The sequence below is a fragment of the Setaria italica genome, chromosome IX (genome assembly GCF_000263155.2).
Source record: "Setaria italica strain Yugu1 chromosome IX, Setaria_italica_v2.0, whole genome shotgun sequence".
Lineage (NCBI taxonomy): Eukaryota > Viridiplantae > Streptophyta > Magnoliopsida > Poales > Poaceae > Setaria > Setaria italica.
Window position 1 is genome coordinate 19,506,349 of NC_028458.1, and position 19,216 is coordinate 19,525,564.

At 44.5% G+C, this 19,216-nt stretch overlaps 1 protein-coding gene across 1 annotated transcript; it reads right to left on the reverse strand.

Moving 5' to 3' along the window:
* Positions 1-135: 135 nt before the first annotated feature.
* Positions 136-5,123, reverse strand: LOC101774587 (1,2-dihydroxy-3-keto-5-methylthiopentene dioxygenase 1). The gene is made up of 7 exons (XM_004983017.4): positions 4,951-5,123; positions 2,335-2,446; positions 2,140-2,234; positions 1,907-2,021; positions 1,652-1,776; positions 541-611; positions 136-453 (listed from the first exon to the last, which is right to left on the reverse strand). The coding sequence occupies exons 1-7, from the start codon at positions 4,966-4,968 to the stop codon at positions 390-392; spliced, it is 600 nt and encodes a 199-aa protein (XP_004983074.1). The 5' UTR covers positions 4,969-5,123; the 3' UTR covers positions 136-389.
* Between the last annotated feature and the right edge of the window lie 14,093 nt (positions 5,124-19,216).

Sequence of the window (19,216 nt, forward strand, 5' to 3'; positions counted from 1 at the left end):
GTTGGTAGGCGTACACCATAATCCAACTCTCAATTATACAGGTTCAGAAAATTCAGAACCGCTAGAATTTCAGAAGTTAATAGGGACCAAGAAAAATTTCCACAATCCAAACACAACACATTTCCCAGGGGAAGCTTTTGATCATCTTTCAACATGGCGCACCTTCATCTATTGAAGCACCCGTTTCTATTTATTCAAGATATATGGACAGTAATATAATGTAGGGGTATAGGCCAGCTGAACCGATACACACAGTTGAGAGAAATCATGTTTCACATGTTCACTTCAAACTGACCAGAACGCACTACATAAGTAGGGACACACAACATCTTATTCAAGGTGTACATAGAACACACTGGAACAGCCTAACAGGTAGGTTCAGAATGGCCTCAGCGAGCTTCAACAGCTTGATTCACACCTTCTGCCTTGACAAGCTTGTCCAGATACTCCTGCCTGCAAGGATGCCATGACTCCATAAGGAACAGGTTGAACAGAAAGAACCGAGATAGAGCCATGATGATAATGTAACACGGGATTTACCTCGCTGGCAGATGATCATGGGGACGGTTGTACGGTGTCCAAACAGGCTCACCAACAAAGAGCCGCATTGCCTGCAAAAACATGCTCGTGATCATCGTAGTGGCATCTTCTATTAATACAATGATACGCAGCTCTCCTACGTGTTCGAGAAAAAAAATCATCATAGTGGCATGGCTCCAGTAACAGGATTATGAAGCTAATCATCTGACGCACCAAATGAAGTGTAAATCCTTTTTTTAAGAAAATGAAGTGTAAATCATACAAAACTTAGAGAAAAGATAATGGAAGGTTTGTAGCCTCAGCTAAATAATGAACACCTGTATGGTATTAATAACAGCGCAAATTTGCAGAAACTACTTGGTGATGGTAACTTCTCAGGACCATATATAAATTTATGTTAATAGGAACCAAAGTTTAAAGATGTGCATGTGTCTTCTTTGCACAAGATGCAGGTATGATTGTATGTTTGCACAAAAAATTGGAAAGCCATACATCATAACATGTTCTACATCAATGGTTTTCTTTTCGACACTAATTTTTAGTTCACAAAACAAAATGGGCCCATGCAAATTGAAGTCCACAAATCTGTGTCAATTTCAAAGAATTCCAGAGCAGCCTCTGGTCAATGACGACAAATGGCATGTGCAAAATTCATTTACTCACTGTTATATCTGATGAATGTGATCCTAGCCCAGTAAGCTCAATACTTTGTGTCACATGCAGCAAGGTTTACAGGAGCCAGACAAGAGGCTAGGCCTGTGTCAGCCATTTCTATGGCTGCTAGGACCAAAACCTTATCTATTAGTCGCATAAAACATTCAAACCCACACCACTTATTCGGAGATTCATTTGTTGGGCCTCATCATTATTCAAAGAGAGAATTATCTCTAGATAGAGCAAGCAAGTTATCTCAAACTCCTCTCTTCTCCTTCACTTCCCCACACACCACCTTCTCTCCCTGTGCATCACACTTATTCTACAGCAATACCACCACTTCCATCATGGCTCCTGGCCATCTTGCATTCCAGGGCCGAGCCCACACACCAATCACAAGTTCACAACTAAAGCTATTAAGTCAATAAAAACAGGGCAGCACAAGTGTCACAAGTACCTTGATGTAGTTGTCTGTGTCCAATGTGAAGCGGTGATACATCCCTGCAGGAAGAACAATCATGCCTCCTTTCTTCACTGCTACGCGAATCCACTTATCATTTTCATCCCTCACATCAAAGTATCCTAGAAACATAAGAACAAAACATGTAACTATATAGAAAAAGATGTCCTTTTCATTTTTGCACACATACCAAAGATATCATGTTTCTTAAAATGTTGACATAGTGATACAAACAAACATAACAAGACATACCACTCCCTTCAAGGCAATAGCGTATCTCTTCATCAGTATGCAGGTGCTCTTCAAAGAAATTCTTTATCTTAGCCTCATAATTTGGCAGCTTCTCTGGGCATACATCACAAATGTCCTGCAAGTAGCAAAGCAACAAATGCCTTTCTTATATTTCACTTTACTAAACCCTAATAGTACTAGGCTAAAACATAAGACAATGAATCATCATTGCAAGCCTAAGGGCACAGACAGACCATGTAAGAGTAGCCTCTTGCTTCACGGATTTTCTTGAGGTTCTCATCTTTCTCCCAGTTATCAGGGTTTAGGCGCCAGCTGATGATTCCTAGTTCTAGATATAAAAGATGCAAATGTTTTAGCTTTCAAAAAAGGAAATTAAATGTTTTTCACTTATATACTAGAGTTCAAGCGCAAGCTGCAAATGTGCAAACCTGAAAGCTTCTCCAGAGGAATGAATTCTTTGGGTTCACGGTGATGAGGAAGCCTCTGGTCCTCTTGACTGTCATCCATGTACCATGCTTCAATAACCTCCTGCTTGCCATCCTATTGAAATAAAATAAAAGGATTAAGCCTACCATAAGTGAAACTATTAGAGACAAGTGCGAGTACAGATAATCAATAAAGGAAATAAGGGGGCGTTTGGATACCACGGACTAAACTTTAGCCCTGTCATATCGGATGTTCGGATACTAATTAGGAGGACTAAACATAAGATAATTACAAAACTAATTGCAAAACCCCTAGGCTAAATCGCGAGACGAATCTATTAAGTCTAATTAATCCATCATTAGCGAATGGTTACTGTAGCACCACATCGTCAAATCATGGACTAATTAGGCTTAATAGATTCGTCTCGCGATTTAACCTAGAGGTTGTGTAATTAGTTTTGTAATTAGTCTAGGTTTAATACTTCTAATTAGTGTCCAAACATTCGATGTGACAGGGGCTAAAATTTAATCCCCTCCTCCCAAACACCCCCTAAGAATGTGCAAGCTGATATAAGAGCAGTCATAGTAATAATGTTAATAAACACATATAGCACCATAAATTTGAAAAATGCAACGAAACTCCTTCCATCAACGTAAAGCGTGTTTTGAATACGGAGAAATCAAACTTTGTTTTGACCAACAATTAGTAGAATCATATGCATGTTTACTGTATAAAAATTGCACCAATAGATCCGCATTCAAAGTACTTTCAAGACGGTGTCAATTTTGTAGCAATCCATAGTATCTTTTAAGAGCAACTAATGGTCGAAATTGACTTTGGAAGACCTCTTCCCTACCAAAATATGCCTTCCATTGATGAATAGAGGGACTATCAAAGCATGTTTTATAGGAGCGACGGCACGACAACAAATATTTTCTCTGTTTAGCAAATTCCTATTTTATTTGAAGTATATTACTATATATGCACTATCTGAATTGATCTACTTTAGAAAATAAAAAATGTTGTATGAAGTAACAGATCTCTAACCAAGGTCTTCTGTATGTGTGCAGCTTGTATATGCTCTTTTCGGTGTCCATTAAGAGAAAAAAGGGCAGAGCCTTTCCATTCTGATTTACAAAATGAAAGAACCCACGTTGACAACTTTTCAACTTGTACTAAATCTGATGGTCCTTCACTATAGTAATATTGCAGTAATTTTACAAGTAACTGCACATCAAAATCTTATTATCAGAAGTCAGATAAATTCAAAAAGATCTTTTAGAACTTCCTAATTGTTATTGCTGATATTTCTTTTCGCAATTTCGCCTAATGTTCACTGACCTTTAGGAAAGTAGACTAAGGAAGTATGATCTTCAACATGGGAAGACAAAGGAAAGTATGCAGAACGGAACTGAAACTTCTATTAGTACCAGTGACTAGGAATGCATCCAAGTCGCCATAAAGTTTATGCAATATATGTCAAAATCCAGAAGGTAACTGCTATGTTAATAGTGCCACTAAAGCTGAAAACAATGAAAATAGAGAGCAGAAAAATTAAAAAGAACACTTCATAAATTAAACCATCAGGGCATCAGATAGTTTTCTCTTCCAAGCGACAGAACCACAGGACAGTAAATGATCTTAACCCTGCAGATTTCTGTCTGAAAAGAAATAAAAAATTCCGTGCTATGCGATTTGCATTAAATCGATTTGCATTAAATAGTTAAACAGGCATACTAGCTTCTTTTATTCGTCAAGGCTGCAGAAATGAAGGAATAAAAACAGGTGGGTAGTAAGCCAAAAAAAAAACTTTTCGCTTGGTTCACCAGTTGTTTTAGACTAAACCAAAGAAATTGATAGCATTCTTAGGGAATCCTCCAAGCCTCCAACTATTATGGACACAGTGGAACAAAACAAATGGTAGTGAGACGGCTACAGAAAGACCCAACACACGAGTGATTGTGATAGTTACAAATCCCCCTGATAAACAAAGACTAATTCATTCTGTTTCAGACAACTAGAAAATGAATTGCTTAGCAGTTAGCACTAGACCAGAATCAACCGAATTGACGGCAAACCACTTAAAATTCGACTTGGGACTGGTACTCCCATGGGATGGAGCATCAGCTCATTAATTTGCTGTTCATCAGGACATGGAAAGCTATTTCAAAGCCTAACTTAATTCCCCCAAGACTCCGTACTCAGGCTGTTCGGAACAGTAACCCCGGCAAGTCTCCATCAAATTCGTTCGTCTCGTACAGATTTCCTACTCCCACTCGCATCACAAGGCCTAAAGGCGTCCGTCATCCCAAATTTATCGAAGAGATCCCTCTTCAACCCTCGTCGCACTGGTCCCTGGAAATCCCATCACCCGCTGTCCGCTTACCGTCCCTCAAGGAAATTTAAATCAGAAAAAGAAACCCATTTCGCAGCAGAAAAGCGATCCCCCCCATCTGATTATTTTAGCCAGAACAAGAAAACATACACACACATCCCAATCGGATAGGAAAATGAAATCCAACTTTCTGGATAAGAACATAAGAGCATCGTCGTCTCATATCCGCGTGGAACGAAGAACAAGGAGGCCTCAAGGGGAAAGGATTGCGCCGTCAGGATACCTGGAACTCGGTCTCCATGCTGGACGGATAGAACTCCCTCCTTGATGCGGGCGCGCTCTTGTTTTCGGTTCCTTGATACGGAGTACTCGAATCTATTCCTGCAAGGAAAGCGCATCGAGATTTTTTTATCGATGGGCTTGGGATGGATTTGTGTATGTAGATCCCTGTGGAACACTGAAAATTCAATTCATGGCCTTGGACTTAATGGCTACACGAATTAGCAATGGTTTGGGCTTGCAAGATAGATTCCCAACCCCCCCCCCCCCCCCCCCCCCAAAAGAATACGCTATCTCTTCAAAGATGAATATACATAAATTGGATTTATTTTTTAAAAAAAATTGTAATAGGAAAAATATTTGATCTTGAACCTCAAGATAGTCCACGTATATATTTATTAGTTTGGGAGCAGCACAAAGCTAGTCCTCCAAAATATAATTAAGATCATGTAAAAATTGCAGTAGCTGCTTATTCCTTCCGTTTTATAAAAAGTACAGTTCTAACTTTAAAAAATCTATAAAATAATGCAAGTTTAGCCCTCCATTTTATTTAAGACGCAGACGCATATCAAGATTCAAACTTTGCAATCTTTAACCAATAATTTGACTATTAATTTTTTATTTTTATAATGTAATCTTTATATGGTTGGATTCGTAATCAAATATACTCTACAATTATTATAAGCCATAAATAATATTATAATATAAATAAATGAATGGCCAAAGTGTTATTTGGAAGACCATGCCAAATCATATCATGCCTTATAAACATAAATGAAGGGAGTGATTTTTTTCCAAAAATTAATTATCAGTATGTTATGGTAGCGTAATGTTCTAAAAAAACTAATGCCAGTGGAAACGAACACCATGCCTAAATAAACAGGATTGAGATAATTATTAAGGGTTGCATGGTCATTTGCCAATGACGTTAAAATTTACTGAAAGGGTAAGATTATACTTTTCATGAGACGTGGCATATCCCTATCCGATATTCCCTCCCTCCCAAAGTATAAGTTGTTTTGAGATTTTTTAGATTTATTGACTTTGCTATGTTATACACTAATATCTAGATGCATAGAAAAATTATGAATTTAAAAAAACTGAAATGAACTATAATTTGGGACGGACCGAGGGGATATTTGGATACGATGTACTAAACTTTAGTAGGGTCACATCAGATATTCGGATGCTAATTAGGAGGACTAAACATGAGCTAATTACAAAACTATTTGCATAGACAGAGTCTAATTCGCAAGACGAATCTATTAAACCTAATTAATCCATCATTAGCAAATGGTTATTGTAGCACCACATTATCAAATCATGGACTAATTAGGCTTAATAGATTTGTCTCGCAAATTAGACTCCATCTGTGCAATTAGATTTATAATTAGGCTATGTTTAATACTTCTAATTAGTATCTAAACCTCTGATTGACATGTGCTAAAGTTTAGCGCCCGTATCAAACACCCCTGAGTAGATCGTCTTGTGTACCCCTAGTGTGTAACTGTCTTTTTTTCCGTAAGCGCTGACGGTAGCAGAGCGTTCCGTTTCAAACCACGCCGCATCCGTGGAAAAGAGCTAGGCCGACTTCAACAATATGTCGATGTTTTCTTTCTGCGGCGCCATTCTGTTGATGAGCATGAGGACACGACACACGATGATCAATGCCAATACGCTGAAAAAAAGAGTGCAACTTTTCATATTCGCCTCCCAAATCGGACTGAAGACAGAGAATTTTTTTGTTGAATTTTTTTTCGATGAGATTCTGAAAGTCTTGGAAGACTTGAAAAACATCAGATTTATGCCGCAAAAGATAGATCCAAGTGTATTTACTGTAATCATCAATGAAGCTAACATAGTAAGTATGTCGCCCAACAGAAACTGGTGCAGGCCCCCAGACATCCGAGTAGATCAAATCAAGAGGAGCACTAGAAATTTTATTTGAAACTGAATAGGGAAGTTGATGGCTCTTGGCCCTTTGACATGAATCACAAACTGTCTCCAAACTTTTATTATTATCACACGGCAAATTATTAGAACTAAGAATTCTCTCGACAATGGGAATAGCTGGGTGGCCTAGCCTACTATGCCATTGAGAAGGTGACGGCTTATTGACTCCATGGACTTGCTTGCTCGGACTTGCTTTAGATGAATGCGGCGCTAGGGGGTAGAGACCACCTTGGCATCTACCTCGATGCAGAATTTTCTTCGTGTCCTTGTCCTTAATAAGAAAGAAATTTGGATGAAATTCAAGAAAGGTGTTGTTGTCACGAGCTAATTTATGAACAGAGATGAGATTTTTGTGGGAGCTAGGAACATGGAGAATATTATTGAGACGAAGATTTTTATGCGGGGTATGAAAAATTGTATGCCCAATATTACTGATGTGCATACCTGAGCCGCTTGCAGTATGAACCTGATCTCGCCCGGTGTACTTGTCACGTACTGTAAGCTTCTCCAGTTCACTGGTTACATGATCTGTAGCACCACTATCAACATACCAATTAGTGTCGTAGCCATAACCAGTCTCGACCGTGCCTGCGATCTTGCCATGCTGCTGGTCGTCGTTGTCGTAGCGGTACCAGCACCTTGGAGCTTCATGCCCGACCTTCTTACAAATTTGGCACTGGACTTTCTTCTTGGATGAGCCGACGCTACTGTTGCTGTTGCTGCCTTGATTCTGACCTCCTCGTCCTTGACCGAACCGACCACTACCACGGCCACCACCATGATTTCCATGGCCACGATTGGAGCCACGACCGCGCAAGGCTGAGTTGACCGAAGATTGGAATTGGTCGGCTTCTTGGAACATCTCCAGACGCAGATCATACTCGATCAACTGAGAGTAGAGATCCGAGAGCAAAATCAGATCACCACGGCCAAGCATCGACAACACAAATGGATGATAATCAAAATCGAGGCCATTGAGAATATGAGCAACAACCTCTTCATCACTGACGGGCTTCCCAGTAGCTGCAAGTTCATCTTTAATGCTTTGCATCTTGTTGAAGTATGCTGAGGTAGATAGGCTTCCCTTCTTGAGGGTTGCCAGTTGCATGCGCAGATTTGTCACCCGCGCTCTTGATTGCACCGCAAACATATTCTCCAGCGCTTTCCATGCTTCAGCGGAGGTAGTCGTGGTCGCTACTCCTGCCAGCACTTCCGTTGTAATTGAGTTTAGCAGGTAGCTGAGAAGTTGTTGATCCTTACTTACCCACGAAATATACTCGGGGTTAGGAATCTCTTGCTTCTTGCCTTCAACCGTCACTTCTAGGACTTTGCATGGCGCCAAAACAGATCCTTCCCGGATGCCGACGAGCTGGGCGCCTCGCACGGCAGGGAGGAATTGTGCCTTCCATAGGACATAGTTGTCCGGCGTGAGCTTCTTGGATACAACTAGCCCGAGCTGAACCGAAGATGAAGAAGATGACGCCATAGGTGGCTTCGACGTGTATTTGTAGATGTATTAGGAAGAGGTAGCTCTGATTACCATGAAAGAAATCAGGGAACTATGGCAGCCTATCTCGGCTGACCATAGGTTGCATGTTTATATATGGAAGTTCCAAACAACTCCAGATAGATTACAAGTCCTAGTTGGTTAGAGTTTGATTCCATTGTGTAGAGATACATCTTGTAGATAAACTAAACCATCTGTCCTATCTATAATGGAACCAGAATCTAGAACCAACTCTATACTTTCGGTTACAGGAGATATTATATCTCTAACAGAAGAGGTAGCCTCATGCCAAGTCGCATTGAGCTCAATCCCCGATGAGGTCCGTGTCAAGCTCGAGAGCATACGAACCCTCCTCCAAGATGACATCGGCTGGCTAGTGGAAGACGCTTCGCCGATTCGGCAGCTTCTCAGTGAAATAAGAGGCCGAGTTCCAGAAGAGGCAGAAGAGGCCCTAGCACCCGCTGCATACATTGAGTCAATGCGGATTCCAGTATTCAGGGCCTTACGCCATATGGCCGATCATGCCAAATTAGCAAAAGCACGTGAAGAAGAGAACTCCTATAAACACCGAGCTCAAGAAGTGCATCAAAGAATCAGCTTCCTTGAAAACTCCCACCCGGATATCGTCAGCACCATAGACCACCTCAAACGGCGAAGGGCAGAACTTGCCAAGAAGATGGAGCAGGTGACCAAGGCCATAGCCACCGAAGAGAAGAAACTTCAAGACTTCCCATCTGTCATTGCAGATTTGAAGCAGGAGTGGCAGAACTTGGCCCATGAAGCAATCAGACTCCATTTTCACATGCCAGAAGTCCCTGGATCGGCTGATAATGACCAGAGGACTTTAGATTTGGCCGATCAGGTTAGGCAGTGAGCGATTGCGGTTATTAATGCCCTCCTTGGGTGAATTGTAAAAGTACTGAATGCTTTGTAACATTTAATGTCCTCTTGCCTGTTGACGTGCGGATTCAAACTTGGACCGTCCTTTGTGGCAGCCTTTTCATTTAATGACCCTTCATTCCGATGGGACGCATCTTACAAACCCTTCATCCTTTTCCTTCTATAAGTATGAAGCCCCGTATCATTTCTAAAAGCATTCACATTGCCCGTCTTCTTTTCCTCTAGTAGTTTGATCTCCATACCCTCAAACTAGACGCAGAGATGTCTTTTTCCTCTTCTTCCTTCTCCGTCAATCAGGTACAAAATCTTCCTTCATTCCTCCGTCTGACATTTCAATCAATCTGACGATGAGTGGTTGTTTGCTGCTTTTCAGCCGAGACGCCTTAGTCCTGACCTAGAACGAGCGATCGAGGTCATGCATTCCGACGAACCGCTGACGCAGGCGGACAGACATCTGATCAGGGCTCATTACGAAGAACTCAAAGATCATATCCCCGCTGACGTTCAGAAGATCCTGGACCATAGGGACGCCAACTGCTCCAGGCGGCCACCAATTGAAAGGAGTCATCTGCTTCCTTGTCAGGTCACCCTTGAGGATGCCGCGGCGGTGATATCCCAACCACCTCTTGACAGGAGCCACCCACTTCCTCATCAAGTTGAGGTCGAAGCCACCATGGAGGATCTAGAGGAAAAGAGCACCCGCCTCTTGATAGAATTAGGCTGGATCGAGAGGGAGATTAAGAAAAAATGTGGTCAATAAATGTGTTGGTACTTTTGTTCTAAGGGCGACTTGGCAGGCCATCCTGTAAGCCCATAAAGATTCAGTTAAAGATAGGTGCCACTTTTTGGATTTTTTTTCTATCTTCCTCTTGATCAACTTGATTATCCCCTTATTGGACGATTCGGCCTGACCGTTAGCTTGAGCATAATACGGAGAACAATTCAACAATTTAATTCCCATATCGGCGGCGAACTCTTCGAACTCTCCTGAAGTGAACATTGTCCCCTGATCAGTTGTGATGGTTTGAGGGATACCGAACTGATAAACAATATGGTCTCTCACGAAATCAACCATAGCGGCCAATGTCACGGCCTTCAATGGAACTGCCTCCACCTATTGGTAAAATAGTCAGTGGCTACTAATATGAACTTGTGTCCCTTTCTTGATGGAGGGTAAATCTATCCAATGAGGTCTATTCCCCGACCTCTAAACGGCCATGGTTTGATTATTGGATTCATAGCCGAGGCTGGTGCACGCTGCACGTTTCCAAACTTCTGACAATCTTGACAACCTTTATAATATTTAAAGTAATCTTCGAGTATCGTCGGCCAATAATACCCATTGTTTCTAATCATCCACTTCATTTTGTGAGCCGATTGGTGAGCCCCGCACATGCCCTCGTGAATTTCTGCCATCAGGACCTTTGCTTCTTCCGTTCCCATGCATTTGAGCAGAACTCCATCAATCATTCGGTAAAACAAATCATCTTCAAGCAACACATATTTCGTGGCTTGAAAACACACTCGCCGATCCACTTTCTTGGACGGATCTTTTAAGTAATCTGCGATCTCCTTTCGCCAGTCGTCGACCGCAAGTTCCAGAGTCATGGCACCTTGAATCGGCCGATACCCGGACGCGTGTTGGGCAAGCCTATTGGCCTCTTCATTGTAATTTCTGGGAATATGCTCAATAACCGCGGACTTGAATTCTTTTAAAAGTTGGAGGCAATCTTTGTAGTAAATCCTCAAGACATCATCTTTGCATTCAGATCTCCCCGTTAATTGATCCACAATGAGCATGGAATCACTAAAAATTTCCACAGCATCGTCTTTGATCTCTCTCAACAATTGAATGCCCTTTAGGATGGCTCGGTATTCCGCCTAATTATTGGTCGTGGATGCTTCTATCGATAGAGAGAAATCATAACTTGCCCCCCGAGGCGATATGAGGACGATGCTAATTCCTGATCCGGCCCCACATGAAGACCCGTCGAAGTATAGAGTCTATGGAACTGGTTCAACGACAGCGATTTCCGGTCCACAATGCTAAGCTACGAAATCAGCCATTACTTGACCCTTGATAGCTTTGGCCGATTCGTACCTTAGGTCAAACTCTGACAGAGCTAGGATCCACTTTCCAATCCTCCCTTTCAGAATTGGTAATGACAACATGTATTTTACTACGTCGTCTTTGCATATGACTATGCACTCTGCCGATAACAGGTAGTGCCTGAGCTTGGTACATGAGAAATACAGACACAGGCACAGCCGTTCTACCAGGGAATGTCTTGTTTCGGCATCCAGGAGTCTTCTGCTAACATAATATATCACCCGTTCTTTTCCTTCGAACTCCTGTACCAGCGCCGATCCGATAGCCCCTTCACCGGCCGATAAGTATAGTCTGAACGGCTTGTTAGCCTGTGGCGGGACTAACACAGGTGGCGAAATCAGATATTGCTTGATGTCTTCCAATGCTTTTTGCTGTTCTTCTCCCCACACGAATTCTTGGTCAGGTTTCAACTTCAATAACGGCGTGAAGGCTTGAATACGCCCGGACAAGTTGGATATAAATCTTCTGATAAAGTTGACCTTGCGAATTAGGGACTGTAGTTCAATTTTGTTCTGCGGGGCCACAACATTGTTGATGGTAGCTATGATCTTTCAATTGACTTCTATCCCACGTTCATGGACCATGAATCCTAGAAATTGTCCGGCCGACACGCCGAATGCACACTTGTTTGGGTTCATTTTCAATCCATGTTTCCTTGTGCATTCCAACACCTCTCGCAAATCGGCCAGATGTTCCTGGTGTCCTTTTGACTTGACCACGACGTCATCGATGTAGATTTCCACCAGTACACCAATAAGCTTGTGAAAAATATAATTCATAGCCCTTTGATATGTAGCATCGGCGTTCTTTAATCCAAAGGTCATTACTACCCACTCGAATAAACCGAGGTGGCTTGGGCACCTGAAAGACATTTTTGAAATATTTTCTTCGGCCATTAATATTTGATTGTACCCAGCATTACCGTCCATGAAACTGATGACTTTATGTCCTGCGGCGGCATCTATCAAAACATCGGCTGTCGGCATTGGATACCCATCCATCGGCGTAGCCTGATTAAGGTTCCTGAAGTCAATGCACATGTGCAGATTTCCGTTTTTCTTATATACGGGTACGATATTAGAAATCCACTTGGCATAACGGCACTGCCAAATAAATCCTGCTTCAATCAATCTTGTAATTTCGGCCTTTATATTATGTAGAATTTTAGGGTTGCACCATCGTGCAGGCTGCTGATACAGCTGATATCCTGGTTTTATAGGCAACCGGTGTTCAACAATGGACCAGTCTAGACCAGGCATCTCATGGTATTCCCAGGCAAAACAATCTTTAAATTCTTTCAATAAATTTGTCAATTTACACTTGTACATGGGATCCAGGCTAGCACTAATATACGTCAGTCTTGACTTGCTGCCATCCCCTAAGTCCACCATCTCTAATGAATCGACCGACGTAAATCTGTGACCAAGCTTCCTGTATTCCCGGACGAACTAATCCATCTAATCTAAATCTTCAGAGCCGACTGCTCGAATCGGCTGTAGGCCAAAATCGGACACTTTCAGGAAATCGGTGTCCCAAGTTCTACCGGATATGCAATTGACATGTTCGCAGCTCCACTGTTGCGCATCAGCCGCAGCAACACTGTAGGTGGAATCGGTGGTGACTATCTCGATGTTGTCGCTGACCCACTGTACGAGGCATTGGTGCATTGTAGATGGGACGTAGCAATTCGCGTGTATCCAATTGCGATCGAGCAACATGTTGTAGGACCCTTTGCCATTAATGATAAAGAAAGTAGTGGGTAGGGTCTTACTGCCGATGGTGAGGTCGACGCAGAGTGCTCCGCGGGCAGGGGATACGTTGCCTTCGAAGTCCTTGAGCATCATGTCCGTCTTGGTCAGTCCTTGAGCATGATGTTGACTGCAGCACCTCCATCTACCAGTAACCTGGTGATAGGTCGCCCGTTGATGTGTCCTTTGAGGAATAGACCTTTGAGATGTTGCCATTTTTTGTCCTCGGGTTTCTCAAAAGTGGCTGTCATTGGCTCCAAAGCCAATTGCGCCATTTGCTTCTCTATCATTGCTGCATCGTCCCAATTGGCGGGAGCCATGAACTCCATCGGCAAGATGGACACCATGCTAACGTCAGCTACCAATTCCTGATTGTCGTCTTCCTCATCGGCTCTTCTTTTGGGGCACCAGACCCGAGACCTGTCATCCTTCTTATCCACCGTCTACCTCTGTTCTTCTTCTTATTGTTCCCATTGGCGCAGGCGCTGGATTCTTCATTTTTGGGATTTGGTCAAGCCATCAGGGCACCACCTGGGGTTCACCGGTTTGACCGGCGGTTTTGCACGTTCCCAGTATGGTTCCTGTCCTAGGGGGTTTTTGTCTGACACCCTGGCGTCGGCCATGTCTTCTAGCCGATCATGTGCGCTGGCTCTGCCCGCCAATCGCTTGTGCTGGTCAATCCTACCCCCTGCCAATCATACTATTTAGCTCTGCCCCTTGGCCGATCATACCGGTCAACTCTGCCCCCCAACCCATCACGCACTGAAAGGCGCCGATCCTCTTGTTCGCGCCAGTTTCTGCTGATCGGCTCTAATCCTCTGTCTCTGGAACGCGACCTCTTGAACGGGCAACTGTCGCGATATGGACCGCTGCACTCAGGGCAATTATCGACTGATGGCAACCTGAGGTTATTTTCCCAGTAGTGGATGAAGAAAGGGCACCGCCAATGATCTTCGTGTCGGCGCATCATCTCCTCACGGTGTCTCGAGCTCTCCTACTGCCGTTGATATTTGTTGAGTAAGAATTGGGAAGTGATAGGTCTGCATGATCTTTCTGATCCCTCACCTTCGTCGTCGACCCGTCTTTTCCCTTTGACATCCTCAACCGTAGCCTGATTTCTATGGTCCACGGCGTCGCTCCTCTTAGCCGATTCTGACGTCAGCACCTTGGTTTGGAGTGCGTTTCTCCCCGTATCAACCATGTTAGTAGGAAAAGGATGCTGATCAATCTTCATTGGCTTTGCTGGCTTTGTCGGGACCTCGAACTTGAGTCTGCCTTGCTCGATGGCCGATTGTATTTGCTGTCGGAAGATCTTGCATTCATTTGTATCGTGGGACGTGGCGTTGTGCCATTTGCAATACTTCATCTTTTTGAGCTGTTCGGCCGATGGGATCGTATGATAAGGTGACAGCTTAATCTGCCCCTCCTGGAGAAGTAAATCGAAAATTTTGTTGACCTTTGTCGTATCAAAACCGAACGCTTCTCCGAACGGGCATGATATTGGATTCTTTCCTTTTACCCATTCTGCTAGGCCGATTTCTGTCTCCTCTTCAGATTCAGATCCCTCCAAGTATGCCACCTTCTTTTGAAAATTCCTCTGTTGGTCGAAAGGGCGTACCTCTTAACCGGCCAATTGGTGGATGATTTGACTTAAACTTTCAAACTCTTGTGAGGCGTACTTCTCTTTGATGTGTGGCAGGAGACCTTGGAAGGTGATATCAGCCAGCTGAGCGTCAGTCAGGACTAAGGTGTAGCATTTGTTTCTGACCTCTCTGAACCTCTATACGTAATTGCTTACTAGTTCGTCGCTCCTCTGCCTAAGGCTGGTCAGATCTATAAGCTTCATCTCGTGGACTCCCGCGTAGAAGTATTTGTGGAATTGCTTCTCTATATCGGCCCATGTGACGATGGAATTGGGTGGCAGCGTAGTGAACCACTGGAAGGCCGATCCAGATAGGGGTGACAAGAATAAATGTACACGCAGAGCATCTTGTGTGGCTGCTTCTCCGCATTGGATAATAAACCTATTCGCGTACTCTACGGTTGATGTGTCATCCAGTCTGGAGAACTTGGTGAAGTCAGGGACCTTGTACCGATAGGGAAACGACAGCAAGTCGTAGGCAAGTGGGTATGGCGTCTTGTACATATAGGTCTGTACCTTCGGCTGCAATCCGAATTGGTCTTGAATCACCTCCGCTATCCTTGCTGTCCAATCCACTTGTTGCTGATGAACGACTGGTTGAGGGATTGGCACATGCTGATGGATCAGCAGTGGGATGACCGGGTGATGGATCAAAGTGTGTGGCAGATTTTGCGGTAGCGTGGCCGGCTGAGCAGTTGACAGTTGGTGGCGTAGCGAATCTGTTGTCCCATCGTACAGCATCATCGGCGTCGCGCTTTTGAGTGTTTCCGCAGTGTCTACCCCCCTGCCGCTTTCTGACGAGGCCGGTTGATATTGTGGGCCCATTGACCGGATAGCCGATTGGAATGGTGCTTGGATCGGAGAGCTTCTGTAACCGGTTGATTGGTCCAAACCAGCTGCCATTGCTGGTGCCCCTTAAGGCCTTGAGTTTGAGGGTAGTGATTGCACGGAGGAAATCTGGGCAGGATGAGGCGGCGCTTCTGATTGAAAGCATGGCGCACCATTGTATCCTGGAGGCATTGAAGTGTTGCATCCTCCATGTTGTGTCGGTATCGGCTGAGGAGCTGAGTGAGACATGCCTGGTAAGCTTCTGACTGGAGCCACAATAGGTGGGGCGTATGCTGGCCCCTGATATCTGAGCTACTCCACTAACCAGGGAACTGATGATGGCATTGTATACTGTGTTGGTCATCACTGAGGATTGGTCAATGAAAGCCTGATAAACGGACTATTGAATCATATCGGACATCTTGCTCGAGTCCTCAGCGACGGTGATCTGGCGGGGAGTTGGAAGAGGAGCTTTCTTGACGGTCTCCCCGCTTCTGGTACGACTGAAAGATTGCAAGCATGTCTTCCTGTATTCTTCTAGGTGCCTTGCCAATTCTTCTTTTTGGTCATCCTTAAGATCTGCTTCCATAACCCCGATGATGTTGTCTTCGGAGATTTTGGCGGCTTCTAACATGTTGGACGTTGAAGTGGTCCCACCGGGTGTGCCAAAAGTGTGTTGGCGCTAAAAATCGGCCGATGATCTTCAGCATCGGACACACGACCCGGGAGAATCTGCTTAGCTCCTGTTCGGGTAATTGCCCTGGTACGGTTTGCGCGGCGTGCCAGTCAATCTAACCTATTGATTGACAAGGAAAGAAACGTATTAAATTTCAGGGGTTTCGATCGGCTAAAGTTCCGATCTATCTCGAAAAGCGTATCAGCGAATCGACCGATTTGCTATGAAGATGACCGGCTACAGAACAACCAATAGTCACGCAGCAATTGAAACTACTGGAGTAGGCTAAACAACGCTACAAATGCAACACTTGAAATAGATCTAATCGGCTGTGTAATAATAAACAAGAATAACAGTAATAAAGCCAACAGTTCAAATCTCAAGCTGGATAACTGGTGATAAAAACTAAAACAATAGGTACGAACTCGTGAAAGAAAAAGATGTATTGGCGAAGTCGCCGACTTGAAGGTAAAGTACGATGAAAAAGTAGATTGTTTGTATTGATTGATGTGTTCCTTACAAATCTCTAGAGATGGCTATTTATAGCCTGTTACAACTGATTTCCTAACCGACTAGGATCTATCTCTAATTTAAACGAAAACAAATATTTACAAACACAACTCGTATCGGAGTTGGTTATCATATTTCCATGGGCCAATCTTTCTCTATCTTCCTTTCTGGCCCACCTTAAGCCCATATTGGCCCAGCTACTCGAACCTTCCAATCGGCCGACTTCTATCAACTCCATTCGTCAATCGGCCAATACACTGTAGCACCAATCGGCCGATTCCCAACTGTGGCTTTTACTCCGCCGCATCGGCTAATCTTTTCCTTCCCTGACATCGATTTAAAATACGTGTCAAAATCTGGCGTCAACACCTGGAATTCATGTTTTTCCTCAACTTTGCAACCTGTTATCTAACCATTCTATATCTAACCTCAAGTTAGACCTTTAATAGAAGTTGTAGTTCCTTGAGTGTGTTCCAACTTTGTTACACTGACCCAGGTCCAAATCACAACCTAACCTACTCAGAAACTTGGTCAAAATTGTGTAAAGCAGTCAACTCAGCCTACTTACATCCCAGCGCTAAGTCTGGAAAACGTCCAGAGCGCGGATTTTGGCAAGCCTGTTCCTCCTAAAAGCTGAACTGAACTCGAGAAAAGTCCCTAATAGAAGTTGGAGTCCTAAGATTGAAGAACATTTCCTTCAATTACATTTTGGCCTGATTCAGTTAGGAAGCTACTCAAAATCTGAGCCAAATTTGGCCAAAACACTGTAAAACAGCAAAACCGAGATCTGTCTAAGTCCCCGGAGGCCGGCGTTCTGCCGAACTTTGCAACTCCGTAGTTTCAAATCCATCTCATTTTCAAGAAAATTCCTTTTGTAAAGTTTGGAGCTAGATGTTAACTCTACAAGTTTTACTTGGAGTTTCACGAGTTCTTTTGAAAAGTTTGGAGAAAAAGGCCCCAAAACCGGACCTTTTGGCTGCCCCGAGGAGCACCCCGTCCAGCGCACGCCCGGAGCGCATCCGCGCGTCCGCACGTTCGCCCGTGTGCCACCCGCCGCGTGGCCGCCATCCATCGGCAAACTCGCCATTGCCCAACTGGTGGCCGCGACACGACAACTCACACGCCCAACTGCCCAGTAGGCGAGCGCGCTGATCCTGCTCCCTGGCATCACGCATCTCCTTCGCCCCGTCCCGAGCAAGCTCCACCCACCAGAGGATGCCACGCCACTGCCTCAAACCGGCCAAGCTTCGACCGCCTATCGATGCCTGGACAGCGACTGCGCGGGAATCTCACTCCGCCAACCCACGGCCGCGGCTTTGCCGCGCTTGCACGCCCCAAATCTCGTAAGGCCAATGACCGGGAGATCCTGTCCCACGGTCTCTGCACCCCGGCCAATGGCGTCGTCGCCAATGGAGCTCCGGCCCGCAGCCCACAGAGCCCTCCAATCCTATCCGCGCGCGCCCGAAGCTCCGCCTCACTCCCCCGCTCCTCCCCAGCCCTATAAAAGCCACCCTCGCCTCGCCGCGACCTCACTCCGCTCGCCAAAACCACGCCGCTCCCCTGTTTCTAAGCGATGCTGCACCACCCTCCCGTGGAGCCCCTGTCTCCGCCGCTCCCTGCACCTCGACACCTCCACTGAGAGCTCCGCCACCACCACGCGCTCCTATTCGAGCGACTTGTTGCCCTCCCGAAGCCCCGCCGTTGCCGGAACTCCGCCGGAACTCCGTCGGGACCCCGCCACCGAAGCTGCCTTCCGTCCCCAAGCCGTTCTGCCGCCGCCGAGCCTACTCCGTCGCCCCAAACGCCACCAATCCCTCCCCGGTGAGCTCCCACGTCTTCCCCGCCTGTTCTTGCCCTCGATTGACCCCGAGACTCGCCAGAATCAAGTCGAGCTCACCGCTAGCCGCCGCAAGGGCCTCCCTGCGTCGTTCTCCTTTTTCTAGGGGCCTTAGTGCAAGATCTAGGAACCCCTGCGCAAATAAACCATAGAGCCGAGGGGTAGATTGTAAGTTATTTTCGATTTATTGTTTTAAATTGGCAGAAAATAGGATAAACTTTGTAAAGGCACCATAAATCATAGAAAAATTAGAAAAATGTCAAACCACTTTTGTTGGACTCAGTGAACTGTCTAGTTTCATACAAAAATAATCTTGCCCATGTTACTATTGGAAAAAATACCCTATAGTTTTATTTCTTGCTTAGGCCTTTTAAATCATAGTAAATTGAACAAAAATGCTAAAAAGGTAAATCTAACTCTGTGGTGTATGTTGCAGTGAGTAGAAGCTCAGAAAAATATTTAGGGCTCTGGAGTAGAACTTTAAATCACTGTTTTAACCTTATAATTGAAATCTAGGTTTAAATCTTCCTTTTTGCATAAGTTTTAATCCAGAGCTGAG